Below are 14,886 nucleotides of genomic sequence, written 5' to 3'. Positions count from 1 at the left end.
CATTTCTATTTTAATTCCTTTGAATGATTTAACTAATGATATTTTAAAACAAATTTCTCATATCATGACTGAGATAGAACAATGGACAATCAATTTTAAATTGAAACTCAATACAGAGAAAGCTAAATTTTTCCTGACTAGCCCTAAAGATAAAATAATCAGACCATCACTTTGTTTGAATGGTCAGGACTACCCGATTTCAAAATCTATAAAAATACTGGGACACTTGATTCTCAGCTAACCATGGTAGAACATGCAAATTTAGTGGCAAAGAAGTGCTTTTTCGCACTAAGGAAATTAAAGACCATAAAAAAATACTTTGATCCACTATCCTTTAGACCAGGGGTAGGGAACTCCGGTCCTCGAGAGCCATATTCCAGTCGGGTTTTCAGGATTTCCCCAATGAATATGCATGAGATCTATTTGCATGCACTGCTTTCAATGCATATTCATTGGGGAAATCCTGAAAACCCGACTGGAATATGGTTCTCGAGGACTGGAGTTCCCTACCCCTGCTTTAGACTATTAGTACAGGCATTGGTCTTGTCTATACTGGATTACTGTAATATTGTTTATTTGGGGGCACCAAAGAAAATCCTGAGAAAACTGAGAATAGTACAGAATACAGCTGTCCGATTGAGGAAAAAAGATCATATCAGTCCCTTCTATCGTCTGTTACATTGGCTCCCGATAGAGGTGCGCGTACTATACAAATTTTCTTGTATCTGTTTTAAGTTGATTTGGGGAATTGCCCCAACTTACCTTTTAACCCATTTTATGTTATATAGGCCAATGAGGACAACTAAGAGTTCTAATGTATTTGTCTACCCAAAATTTACTGGTTGCAGATACAGGACTTTTTTGGATAGGACCCTTGCATTCCAGGCAAATGAGCAGCAGTCCAGTTAGGGTAATTGCATCGGTGGAGCTATGATGTCTTATGGTGAATTTCGAAAAGTAATTAAGTCAGGGTTGTTTGATAAATTCATAGCTTCCATACTAAACCACCTCTATGACCTTTTCAGCAAAGGCAAAAACGCACTGATTCTGCAACTAGACCTTAGCAGTGCATTCGACCTAGTAGACCACAAAATCATACTACTGTGCCTTGATGCAATGGGAATCTCAGGAAAGGTAAAGAAATGGTTCCAAGAATTCCTAACAAACAGATCCTACTGAGTAACCAGCAATGGAAATTACTCCATCCCATGGAAAAACCCGTCAGGGGTGCCCCAAGGCTCCCCACTATCTCCCACACTATTCAACATCTACATCACATCCCTAGGTCACCTAATACAAAAATTAAACTTAAACCACTATATATACGCAGACGATATAGCCATCCTCATCCCCTTAAATGACATCACAAATGAAACTACAGATAACCTCTCACACACAATGACAGAAATCGAAACATAAACCACCAACTTCAAACTGAAACTAAACACGGAGAAAACAAAAGTCTTTTTGGCAAGCCCCAATGACAAAATAACAAGAACATTGTTAAAAATAAACGACCACGAATATCCAATCTCCAAAACCATAAAAATACTGGGTATTACACTAGATACTCACTTAACCATGGTTGACCACACAAACCTACAAGTGAAGAAATGCTTTCACACGCTGAGGAAGCTAAGAACTATTAAAAAATACTTTGACACAACATCCCTTAGATTACTGGTGCAGATGCTAATCCTATCAATCCTAGACTACTGCAATATCGTCTACCTGGGTATCCCACAAAAAAACAGTACAAAAACTAAGACTGCAGTTCGCTTGATCTTCGGACTGAGAAAAAAAGACCACAATAGCCCCTACTACAAAAAACTGCACTGGCTACCAGTGGAGGCGTGAATACTTTTCAAATTTGCATGTCTATGTTTCAAACAAGTCTGGGGCCTAGCACCTTCCTACTTGCAAACACACTTCACTCTACACAACCACACACGAACAACCAGAAACAAAAACATCTTTGCATACCCAAAGATCACAGGCTGCAAATACAAATCCTTTCTAGACAGAACCTTCATGTTCCAAGCAAACAGACAGCAATCATGGCTGGAAACTACATAAATAAAGCCGGACAGACCTACAACGCATTCCGAAAATCAATTAAAACCGCTCTATTTGACAAATTTATGGCCTAAGCAATTGACCTTCTCCCACTTTATTACTGCCCCGCTGCGATCCCTGACATGTTTCTCAGGTAACACCAATCTTTCATGTATTCCCTCCCCATGTATCTCCAATCTCTCCCCTTGTACCTCCAATCTATTATGTATTCTCTCCAATTCTATTATGTTTTCTCTCCCCATGTATCTCCAATCTATTATGTAATTTATCTCTTCAAGCACTTTGTAATTCGCTGATTGTCCAGCCTTCTTTCAATGTGAACTGCCTAGAAGTCTTTTGACTATGGTGGTATAGAAAAATAAAATTATTATTATTATTAAACTCTGAATAAGTTTAAACTTCAAATCAGAAATCAACCTATGCTCTCCGGTTTCAAAAAGGCACTCAAACCCCACATGTTCACACAATTATTTGGCTCAACAATCACCTAATCATTTTTTTCTTCTCCTTTTTAATTGTAAACTGCAATGAAGCCTTGACCTAGGCCATTTGGCAGTATGTCAAATGATAATACAATAAAAACATAAATTAAATTTTAAAAAATGCATCTGGTGACCAAAACGGGCCTATGTAACACCATACTCACCCCCCACCCAACAATCTCTCTAGTTGTCCAAGCAGGCTACCTCAACTTGCTATTCCCTTTCCCTCAACCTACAAAACAAATTCTGCTGGTTTAAGAGGACTCCCAACCTCCTCAACTCCCTTCCTGACCCTACCCACCAAGTTGGGAGGCATGATTCCCACTCGCTCCTGCTGCTGGCGTTGCCATCTTCCAAAATGGGGGTGTCTGACCTCTAGTGGTACATCAAGGCAAACTGCTAGGGGTCAATCTGACAAATAAGGCAATCCTTCCCAAATAAATGAGAAATCTTATTTGGCAGACTGAATCCTAACAATTCACCCCAATGCACTATTAAGACTAACGTGCCAACATTTTTCAAGATGATGGCAGGACACAAAGGATCCTGGTGAATGTCTTTCCAGGGAGATATAGAATCATGGGGTATCTTTGGTTAAGGACCTCATAGGGCCAGGTGCCCAGGCTAGGGATGACTTGACCTGGAATACTCTAGTTAAAATAGCCCAGGTGAAGGATTGGGGCACTACAGAGTTCTTGAGGGTGGAGGTAGGAAGGGTCAGGGAGTCAGTCTAGCACTTTTTCTTAATGTCTTCCTTCCTGTTAGTGTGTGAATCAATCTCCATTCACAGGAAGCGAGACATTTTACATATGATGCAACAAATCACTTCCAGATTACCAAGACAGTATGTGCTGTCTTTCTGCCAGTGCACACTTTTTAACACTGCAGTATGTTTTTTTGCCCCCAGATCATCTCTAGAAACAAATATGTTCCATCTTGAGGTTAATCAAAGCACAAGACATGTATTCCCCAACTCATCAAATCATCAACCATTAGCCACACCCTACCCCCTTTTTCCAGTCTTCTGAGAACTGCACTTACCCATCATTACGCAATTTGTTATACAAAGGGTGGTGATGATGAAGGTTTATCCATATTTCTCAGCAAAGCAAGATTAGACACCATAAGCAGACGATAGTGAGCCACCTGTCTTACTTCTGCCAACTTCTTGTGGTAAGAAGGTCCTTGTCTAGCACAAAGCTTGGAAGTATAAAAGAAAGCAATACTCTGGTTGTAGCATCAGGAAACAGACTGCTCTTATAGGTCCCAGGTTTGTTTCACTGGGCTAAGAGTGAACAGCAACAACTCAGGAGTCAGTCAGCATGGATGGCTAAGTCACTGGTGGCTGGCAAAACATTTTGGGGAGGGTGTTTCTGCAACCACACAATCCCAGGACAGAGTAAGGAAATGAAGGGTGCTAGTACTTGCTGTCCACCCTTCTCCTAGAACAGAAGGAAACAGTTACTTAGAACCTCCTTTCAAAAGCTAGGATTCCGACTGGCTGATCCGTAAGCACTTCTGAGCCAATCAACATGTGCTCACAAATACAGGGAATCCATTTCATAATTCTGAAAAACTAACATGCGTCCAGGAGACCCTCTATGCTCTTTCCTCAAAACACAGCTCTGAACACTCATCCCTTCATTGCCCTCACTGCCAAGATACAATTGCAGCTTAATTGTGTGAATTTAAAACTTTATGGTTAATAGTTTTGCATTAACATTTTTGAACTACTACAACAATTTATTCTTTATTTCTGTTTATTTTTAACACAGTGAAGATAAAATCTAACCCCACCTTGCTACAGGAAAGTAGGAGAAGAGGCTCTGCTATTAAGAGACAAACTTGGTTTTTTCTGTTACTTAGAGCTTTATGGACCCCTGTTCGTTTACAAAAATTGGATAGCTCTAAGTCTAATGAATGTTGGCACTGTCATCTCGAAGCAGGGACTTTAGATCATTTATTATTCTATTGTCCATTCATTATGAATTTTTGGAAATCAATTTGGGACCAAATTAACTGTTTATTAGATAACCCTGTGGCATTATCATATGATACTGTGCTGTTTGGTATGGCAATGAGAGCGAAAAGTCAGATATCTACAAATAATAACAAATTATTACTTATAATGACTGGGGTTGCCATTCAACAAATTACATATAATTGGAAAAATTGGAATAGATTAAATTATAATTTTGGGTGGAACTCCTTATGTCATATTTATAAAATGGAGAGACTTATTGCAATAGAACAGGGTTGTTTCAGGAAATTTCAAGATATTTGGGAGCCATTAACAAAGTATTGTAATGATTAGAAAAATCTTGTTTCCCTTAAATTTACAAGTTCAATTATGGGGTGGGAGCTGGGAGGGAGGGTATTTTTATTGTTACATGTTGTATAAGTATTGATTATATGATAGATAAGAGTGGGGAGGGGGGAGATAAGAGAATATTATATGTATCATTGTTGATTATTAAGTGATATATTTATGGTTATTTGTATGGATATGTTATCACACTTATTATAAGTTTAAAAATGAATAAAGATTAAAAAAAAAAAAAAGTTATAATATTTGATATTTTTTTTTTTCATTCTTAGTGTTACACAGTGCTAATAACCAATTTTAATGCAATGATGGTCCTGAATGGGGTTTTACATCTGAACCTGCAAGTTGCTTGCAGAATGCTGTCAATCATTCTTTCAACTCCGTCTCCTTCTCCATAAGTTTTTCTTCTGCAAACAAGTTGCTCAAAAGTGTTTCTGCTCTGTGGCTTTATTATTTTTGAGTATTTTTTTTAAAGTGTTTGGTCGAAGGCTCGATGCCCAGAGGTTCCCACTTGTTGGGACCTCTGCCTGGGAGATGACGCACACTTGTGATGCGGAAGTCTTCTGCTAGCAGAATCAGCCCTTGAGGACACCTAGCTAGCCAGCCTGCTTTTGTATTTTTTTTAGTTCAGGGGCCATCCCCTGCATAGCTGCTCGCATCCCTGATTTATCAGGAGCTTGAGTACAGGCTGTTTGGCTCCTTCCCAGCTTGGCCAGGATAAATAGTGGGTTGGCTATGTAGTCTTGTCCCCATTCAATACACAATGTTTTCCGGGGGGGTTGAGGCTCAGTCCGACCTTGGTCCGCCTGGCAGCCCGAAGACCAAGTACGTTTGTGTCTGTTTTGTTTTTGTGTAACCCTAATTATTTTAAATGTACGCCGCTTAGAAAAATGATAATCGGATTATCAAATTTTAAATAAAACGTGGAATCTGTGAGGCAGGTTTCTCCCAACTGCATTTCTAAGCTGCATTTCTAAGCTGCATTTCTAAGCTGTTCTCCCAACTGCATTTCTAAGCTGAAACAAGCAGGCACATGACACAGCGAGTAAGACTATTACAGCCTATGGGAAAAATTGAGGAGGGAGGGTTTGTGTCTCTAAAACTGAAATGTAGAGGTTTCTGCAGCCAGAGCCAAGATCCCCCACCACTAAAACCACTTTCCCTGCAATTTTTGTTCTTCAGGGAAGTCTGCACAGGCTGTTTTTGGTAGATAAAGACAGGTTGGTAGATAAAGACAGGTTGTTTACCCTCTCCAAGGTAGGGAGAACGAGAGGGCACTCTCTAAAGTTGAAAGGGGATAGATTCCGTACGAACGTAAGGAAGTTCTTCTTCACCCAGAGAGTGGTAGAAATCTGGAATGTGCTGCCGGAGTCTGTCATAGGGGAAAACACCCTCCAGGGATTCAAGACAAAGTTAGACAAGTTCCTGGTGAATAAGAGCATACGCAGGTAGGGCTAGTCTCAGTTAAGGCGCTGGTCTTTGACCAGAGGGCCACCGCGTGAGCGGACTGCTGGACATGATGGACCACTGGTCTGACCCAGCAGCGGCAATTCTTATGTTTTTATGTTCAATTTTACTGGTGGTGGCCATCTTGGATTTTTTTAAAAATTGCATCAAAACCATCTATAATAATAAAACCCTAGGGCGCGCATGCGCTGTCGAAAGTCCGTGAGTCCTAGTGGCGTGAGGTGTGCTTCTGTGCCAGTCCTCACGGCACCTGCACTAGCTGGAGGCGTTTGTGCCAGCGACTCCTCCCTCCCGCTACCGGTCCTCTTCAAAGCGGCCTGCTGAGGTTTGCCAGCCGCTGTAGCGAACCTTGCAGGCCGCTCTCCAAAGGATCGGTAAAGAAAACTATAAGAAGGTGAAGGCGGGACAGAGGCTGCGATCGGCAGTGGCTGCTGCTACTCCTCCAGCCGCCTAGCTCCTCTCCGCCGGCCCCGGCCGGCAGCCCCCTCCGCCCCGTCCTCTCTGCTCCGGTGGCCCGCGCAGGGGAAGGAGCGGATGATGCAAGGGGGTTGAAAAAGCGAAAGGTGGGACGGGAAGGGGAAAGGGAGGGGGAGGAAGTCTAAAATGAAAAAAAAACCAAAAAACAATTTTATACAGGAAGAGGAGTCTCTAGCACCCGTTAATGTAACGGGCTTAAAGACTAGTAAACAAATAAAGATCCACAAGCATTTGGCAGAAAGCTCATTTATAAACTACCTGTTATAATCACACCTAAGGAGTCCTGTCCTTTGTTTGGCTTCCTCTTCCTACACTGCCTGCCCAAGAGTCTGTCTTTCTGGGATTTCTTTTATCAGCAGTCACCTCGATTGGAAGGATAAGGGATATCTGGGACTTGATACCACCCTCCTAGATTTTTTTTCCAGCAGGATTGTAGTTCCCCCCGTCATATTCTTTCTCCCCAGGATAGCTCTACACAGGGATAAGGAGATTCCTGGTTCCTATCTGGAACAAGATGTACATTCTGTCACATACACCCTCCTTCTCAGCTCAACCTTCTGTAGTTGAGCACGCTCTCTGTGTATATTACCTGGGATATCTAGCATCCAGTCCCACTAAAAGGGATGAATTTTACCACTTTATAGAACTATGGTCAGACCGAACTTAGAATATTGTGTCCAACACTGGTCTCCATACCTCAAGAGGGATATAACTCTGTTGGAGAAAGTGCAGAGGTGAGCCACGAAACTTGTCAAAGGAATGGAGAATTTGAGCTACAAAGAACGACTCAGGAAACTGGGATTGTTTACCCTTGAGAAGAGAAGACTGAGAGGGGATTTGATAGAGACTTTTAAAATATTAAAAGGATTTGATATAATAGACCAAGAAGCAGCATTGCTAACATTCTCGGATGTGACACGGACAAGAGGTCATAGCCTGAAACTGAGCGGCAGCAGGTTCAGGACAAGTGTCAGGAAGTTCTGTTTCACACAGCGAGTGGTGGGTGCTTGGAATGCACTCCCGGAGGAGGTTGTGGCGGAGACTACTGTACTGGGGTTCAAGCGCAGGTTGGATGCACACCTTCTTGCATATCATATTGAGGGATACGGTAAAGTCGGGTCTCCAGAAAGGAGTACCTAAATGGGCCGCCGCGTGTGCGGAGCACCGGACTAGATGGACCTCGGTCTGATCCGGTGAAGGCATTTCTTATGTTCTTATGATCCAGCACCTGATCCCTCCAAAATACTGGATCCACTCAGATCCAGCACTAGTTAGCATCAGAAGGCCTGCATCATGTCATATCTAGCACAATTATTTTCTAGCTTCTCTCTCCATAATCTTCAAGATATCACACCCGTTTGATTTCCAGCATGTCTCTTCTTCCTTCCCTGCTCCCTTAATATCCAGCATGCCTCTTTTTCTTGTTCTCCTACCTCCTTGCTCCCCAGAATATCTCTTCCCTTCCTCCCATAGTCCCATTATCTTTCTTTTTCCTCTGCTCACCCCCCACATTGCCCTCATCCCACCTTGTCCAGCATCTCTCTCTCTTCCTGCTTCCTGGATAATAATGCCATTATCCAGCTTTCTCATCTCCTTCTCTCAGGGCCGGCTCTACCTAAGGATCCAATGAGGCCCTGGCTCTGGGCAACAAAATCCTATTCTGGTCCACCGTCAGATTTGTAGAGGGATATATGCTGGACTAGGATTTTGGTACCCTTCATCATCAGTGCCCTGAGTCAATACCTCACCTGGTCCAGCAGAAAGTGAAGACTTGAGAGAAAGATGTGCTCAACAAGTCCCTCCGCTCCCAGGATGAAATAAGCCTCAAAATGCCCCATGGTCATGCCCTTCAACTGCAAACCGCCAAATGATGTTCCACCTCCCACTTCACTGGAGTTGACTGCTCCCGTAGATAAAATCCCTTGAAGGACTCAACTTTAGGAAAGCAATAAGAACATACCTATCCACCTAACTCCCATGACCGACAGATTATACAATTTACAAAGAAATGTATATTGATGTAAGATCCTCGGTATGTGTCACATTAGGATAAAAACTTGTACTGTAACTGTGACAAATTTAACCTGTAAATTGTATATTACCGATATTGGTATTAGATCTCTAGTGTGTGTCATTAATACATACTAGATAAAAACTTGTACCAGAAAAAAACAACACCTTGTACTATAACTATGGCATATTGTAACCTGTATGTTAACCTGTAACCCGTCGGAGGACAGGATAGAAAACAAAATAAATACATACATGCCAGATCATGGGGTAGAGAGAATGATAGAGTTACTGGATTTCAGGGGGGGAGGGGGAAGCGCCAATTCAGAAGCTGACTCTGGGGGCCACAGCCCCTTGAGCCTGCCTTGTCCTCTCTCTCTCTGATTTCCCGCTTCCCCTGCAGCAGCTTCTCCTTTTCCTCTCGGATTCATATTGCTCAAAGCACAATGGAACAACGGCTTTATTTCTAAGGTAGTACCGAGAGGATCAGTGGGATCTGTTTTTTTACCTTTTGTGCAGAATTCCCCCAAGAGCTTTGTTTGTATTACAACCAAGGCAAAAACCTTGCGCTTTTCAGCGCCCACTTTTAATTGTATATCTACAGCCAACCCAAAGCAAAGAAAATTGACCTCAGGAAATCCACAGAGATAAAAACAGGAGAAATCAAAAAACACTATGGAGTGACGATGTTCCTACAATGGACTTCATTTAAAATATAATATAATCCACTCAAAGATAAAATAATCCACATAAAAATCTAAAAGACCTAGTCCGCTGAAGGCATGGGACCCAACACAGTCCGTGTTTCAACAAAAAGTCTTCTTCAGGGGTCCCCGAGATTCCTATGGTTGTAGATACGTGGAACAAACTAATATGTGGAGTCATGAAAAAGACGTTGCTTGAAACCAAAGCAATGAATATCTGAAGCCATATAAACCCGTACATAAACCAAATTACATATGAAGAATTTACAGCTTTAGGTACTTTTTTTGATACACCTGAACTGAAGCTAGCAACAGAAGAAACAGTTTATTTGCACATTTTGTTGGAGGGGCTTTTTTTTTGTTTTGTTTTGTGGGGTTTTACTCGTAACGCTGTCAAAGAAGTGCTATCACTACAATGCACTCATACGCTTTGCAGGAAGTAGGTGGCGATGCCAACATGAGGCTTGAAACGCACTGAGGAGAACTATTCGAAGACCAGAATGAGGCTTGGAACACACCGAGAGATGCTGTTGGAGCCTCAGAATGAGGCTAGGAATAGTTACTAGTGTTGCGATTGTTTTACTTCGCTGCCCGCTCCCCTTTACACAGGAAACTGAAACTCCGCACCAACTCAGGGAGTCTCGTTGCTAGGCAACTAGCCGCAACAAGCTGTGCTGAGGTGTCACGCGATTCCCAAGCTTTATGTAGGTCTGAGGAAAACTACTTCACGGCACCATGTCAGGGAAGCAGGACTACAGTAGCACGAATATCCGCAAACATGGCAGTGAGTCATCCGAAGTAAGCGTGGCGCTCTGTTTAATGCCCTGGGATATCTCTTGCTTTCTCCCGCGGTTCTAATCCTCGTTTCCTTCGCTTTTCGACTCCCTTCTCTAAACAGTGCAGGAAAAAAAGAGGTGTATTTTGCAAAAATTGTAGCTAGGGAGAGAGGCGCGATATTTTAAAGTTTCTTATACTGGATGGACTGCTTATTTCCCAGAACAGAGCAAACTTTGATCATGGATGTAGTCGGGGCTGGATTTCCAGGATCCTCAGGATCTAGGGCAGACCACCTTAATAATGGAATCTGCTACTGTCCTTCAGCGGGACAAGGTCCCGCCCCCTATGATGCAGTTCTTTGTTCCTGTGGCTGGGATTGGCAGCGAAGGATCAATGATGTCAGCACGGGGGTGGGGCTGCAGAATGACAGCTAGTGGGGCAGTCAAAACAATTTGCACTCTTTTCTCATCAAAAGCGCAGGATTTGTCGGGATCTGCCAGGATCCTGCAATTCTGACCCCAGAAAGAGCTATATTCACTTGGAGTCAGCACCCTTCACCATCTATAAAGCAAGAAACATCTGTATCCTGCATGCCTTCCCCATCAAAAACACAGGATCTACCAGGATCTCCCAATATCCTGCAACTTTGAGCCCAGGATTCAGCACCCTTCACCACCTATAAGGCAGGAAACATCCATATCCTGCACCCTTCCCAATAAAACACAATAGATATGCAGAATTCTGCAGGATATCATTTTGGCTGCCCTTCTTTGAACCTTTTCTAGTTTTGCTCTATTTTTTTTTTTGGAGCTACGATGACTAGAATTGCACACCATACTTAAGGTGCTACTTAAGACCTAGCAGTGTAGAGAGTTAGAGGCATTATAATATTCTTGGTCTTATTTTCTGTTACACCAACGAAAGCGCACAGGACATCAGTGTGCTGAAAATCACACGCCGATACCTGCACGCAGGCCAAAAGCACGCTGCCAGTTCCACCGCTTGTATGCCTTATTGTTAGCATTCTAAGGGGAGGTGGGGGGTGGAACTTCCAGTACACTTATAACTTCATGTTCCCATTGGGGGGGGGTTGGGGAGGGGGATACCCCCCAGTACACTGAAAACCTCTGTTCTCTTGCTGTTCGGGAGTTTTAAGTGTAGTGTGTGTGGGGATTCTTCCCCTACACACACACCCGAGTGGGAGCTGTTATAAGTGTAGTGGGGGGGTTCCCCCACATACCATCAGAACACTAAAGGTAAGGCATAAAAGCGGCAGATTCAGCAGTGTACTTTCACCCTGTACGCAGGTGTCGGCATGCGATTGTTGACGTGCGAATGACTGACACGCTTTTGACGTGCCACCTATTTTCCATCCCCTTCCTAATAATTGCTAGCATCCTGTTTGCTTTTTTGGCTATTGCCTTACATTGGGCAAAAGATTTCAGTGTATTTTCAATGATGACACCTAGATCTTTTTCTTGGGTGCTGATGCCTAAGGAGGACCCTAGCATCAAGTAACTGTGGTTTGGGGTTATTCTTCCCAATGTGCATCACTTTGCATTTGTCCACATTAAATTTTATTTGCCATTTGGATGCACAATCTTCCAATTTCCTAAGAGCTACCTACAATCTGCATGTGTTCTATCAACTTTGAATAGTCATCTGCAAATTTAATTTGCATCTGCAAATTTAATTGTCATCTGCAAATTGTCATCTGCAAATTTAATTGCTTCACTTGTCACTGGTTTCAAGATCATTTACAAATACAGTATGTGAAATAGCACTGGTTCCTATGGCACTCCACCTTATCAAAGCTGAAATAAACTCGGTAACTTTTCCACTAAGAAAAATGGCCATTAAATCTACCCTCTGTTTTGTATCCAGTAACTAGTTCCTAATTCACAACATTGTCTCCTATTACATTGCTTTTAAATTTTCTCAGGAATCTCTTATGAGGAAAATCTACATCAACCAGTTTACCTTTATCCACAAGTTTATTCTTACCTTCAAGGCAAGACTTCCCTTGGCTGAATACATGCTGATTCTGTCACATTAAACCATGTTTGTTTTTGTGTTCAGAAGTTGGTGTTCAGGTATTATGAATGATTTTAATGACAGGTTATAGATCACTAACGGTAGATCTGCAATTTCATGTTTTGAGTTCATTCAGTACCCTAGGATGTATACTATCCAATCCAGGTGATTTACTACTCTTTGGTTTGTTGATTTTGCTCAGTAGTTCTTCCAGGTTCATCAAGATTTTTTTCAGTTCCTCTTCATCACCCTTGAAAGCCATTGCTGGTACAGGCAGATCTCTTACATTTTCTTCAGTAAAGACTGAAGCAAAGAATTAATTTAGTCTCTTTGCTCTTGCTGAATGCTCTTTTTGCTTCTTGATGATCTAATGGTCCTATGAATTCCCTCATAGGCTTTCTGCTTCTGATGAATGTGAAAAAGATATTCCTATGAGTTTTTGCATTTGTGACAATTTCTCTTCATATTCTTTTTTACCCTTCTTTATCAATGCTTTTGCATCTAACTTACCAGTACTTATGTTGCATTTTCTTCATTGGATCCTTTTTCCATTTTTGAAATATATTCTTTTGGCTCTAATAGCCTCTTTTATTTCACTTTTTAACCGTCCTAACTGTTTGCTCTTTTTTTCTACCTTTATTAATAAGTGGAACACTTTTGGTCTGGGCTTCCAAGATGTTAATTTTAACAACACCTATTCCTGATTTAAAATCCTGATCTTTGCAGCTGATCCTTTAGCTTCTTTTTAATAATTTTCCTCATTTTATCATAGTTACCCTTTTGAAAATTAAATGCTGCTACAGTAGATTTTCTTTGTGACTTCACTTCAGATATTAGTTCAAATTTGTTCATGTTATGATCACTGTTTTGCAGAAGACCCAACACTCTTACCTCTCATACTAAGCCCTACATTTCACAAAGGACTAGATTTAAAATAGCTTCCTCCTAGTTTTATTCCCTATTGTAGTTCTTAAGAAAAGTAAAACTGCTTGCCTGTGCATGCAGTTGGATAAACCCATTTCTTGATCAATATTGTTGTGTTGTTTTGGAGCCACTGGAAACTGTACTTTATCCTGCGAACCTTCTTTCAAACAATAGCCAGTCAGAAGCCTGGTCAGTTCAGGCCAGGAAATGAATCAATGTGCACTCTTTTTCCTGTTGGTGGTCCCACTTTCTTCTGGGTTTTGAAGCCGTGAGTGGAGCTAACTCATTCCTCAGCTTGTGTACTTTTAAACATGGTAGTTCTCCTGCTGCCACAAGTAGTCCTCCAGCTAGCCATTGCTATACTGAAAAAGGAGAGTAATGGTCAGGTCAGTCCCCTCCCCCCTCATGTTGTTTACCCTAGGCAGAAGAAGAAGATGTCATGTTTTCCAGGTTGAAAACTACTGTCTTAAGAGTATAAGAATATTCCAGCAAATGAGCAATTGTTAAGGCTCCTCCTGCAAAATGATTGTATTCTAAAGTGCATGTTCTGGTTCACATTATTCATGGGCATTGATTTGATTCTTCACAGATGTCTGCAGTCATTGAAATCTTTAAAATGCAGAGGCCAGAAGATTGCGGGATATTCTCCTCCTCATCTCCAGCCATGTTCAGACCTAAACCATTATCTGAAAGGTCTCAGGTAAGGATTTATCGACTGGATTCATAAATACAGGATATCATATTAATCCTTAAAATCAGAGGTGTTGAACTCATTTTGGTGTAAAGTCACCTTAGGAACTAATATACCTAAAGTGGCCTGACTGGTGGCATTACTAATGCTGCTGTTACTTTTTTTCTGAGGGTGCTTTGGATTCCTGCTGGAGCCCCACTTTTGCTACCTATGTGCCATGTTATAGATATGATAAAGGATATTTAATTGAAATTATATCTAATAATGCATAATACAGTATAATTACTTTATTATAATCTGTTATCAATCTACACATACAATATAATTGCATTTTCTAGATCTGTTGCACATCCAAAACAAACTGCCTACTCTTTCCCTGGAAGGAAGGCATACAACTGTCAACCCCAATCTGCATCGATAGATTACTACTGATCACCGAGGTATATGCAACAAAAATCCTGGGTGTGATCATAGACAGCAAACTCAATTATCATCAGCAAATTAGTGCCATGGCCAGAAACTGTTTTAATAAAATTCGACTTTTGGTGGAATTCAGTTTGCCATATATATAAGATGGAGCGTACATTTGCAACACAAAAAGGATATATCGATAAGTTTAAGAAGATTTGGGGACCATTAACAGATTTTTGTAACGACTGATATAATTTTTCCCATAATAAGATACTTGATAAAGGAGGGGGGGGGGTAGGTTTATTCTCTTTATCATAAATTATAAATAAATTATCATAATAGTTGTTATATTGTGTGCAACTAACAAAATAAGGGGAGGGAAAGGGATTCATAATTGAATAATAATTGATAAAATTATTAAATTTTTATATGATGTCTAAAATTATAGTAAGGATTATATAAGATATGTTGTATGTACAATATGTTATGGAGATATCAAGTGTATAC

General features: G+C 41.2%; 1 protein-coding gene across 2 annotated transcripts in view; it reads left to right on the top strand.

The window, feature by feature from the left end:
* Positions 1 to 10,134: 10,134 nt before the first annotated feature.
* The window catches only part of DLEC1 (DLEC1 cilia and flagella associated protein), a 386,841-nt gene continuing 382,089 nt past the window's right edge, over positions 10,135 to 14,886 (top strand). The window contains exons 1-2 of one of the 2 annotated variants that reach the window (XM_033931738.1): positions 10,135 to 10,246; positions 13,867 to 13,977. In XM_033931738.1, coding sequence (XP_033787629.1) covers positions 13,867 to 13,977 — 111 coding nt within the window. In that variant the 5' untranslated portion in view covers positions 10,135 to 10,246. Of the gene's footprint in view, positions 10,341 to 13,866; positions 13,978 to 14,886 lie in introns of both variants that reach the window. The other variant, XM_033931737.1, reaches the window with a different exon arrangement.

Source organism: Geotrypetes seraphini, chromosome 2, assembly GCF_902459505.1.
Source record: "Geotrypetes seraphini chromosome 2, aGeoSer1.1, whole genome shotgun sequence".
Lineage (NCBI taxonomy): Eukaryota > Metazoa > Chordata > Amphibia > Gymnophiona > Dermophiidae > Geotrypetes > Geotrypetes seraphini.
Note: the sequence above shows the minus strand (reverse complement) of the source record. Positions and strands in the feature narration are given on the sequence as shown.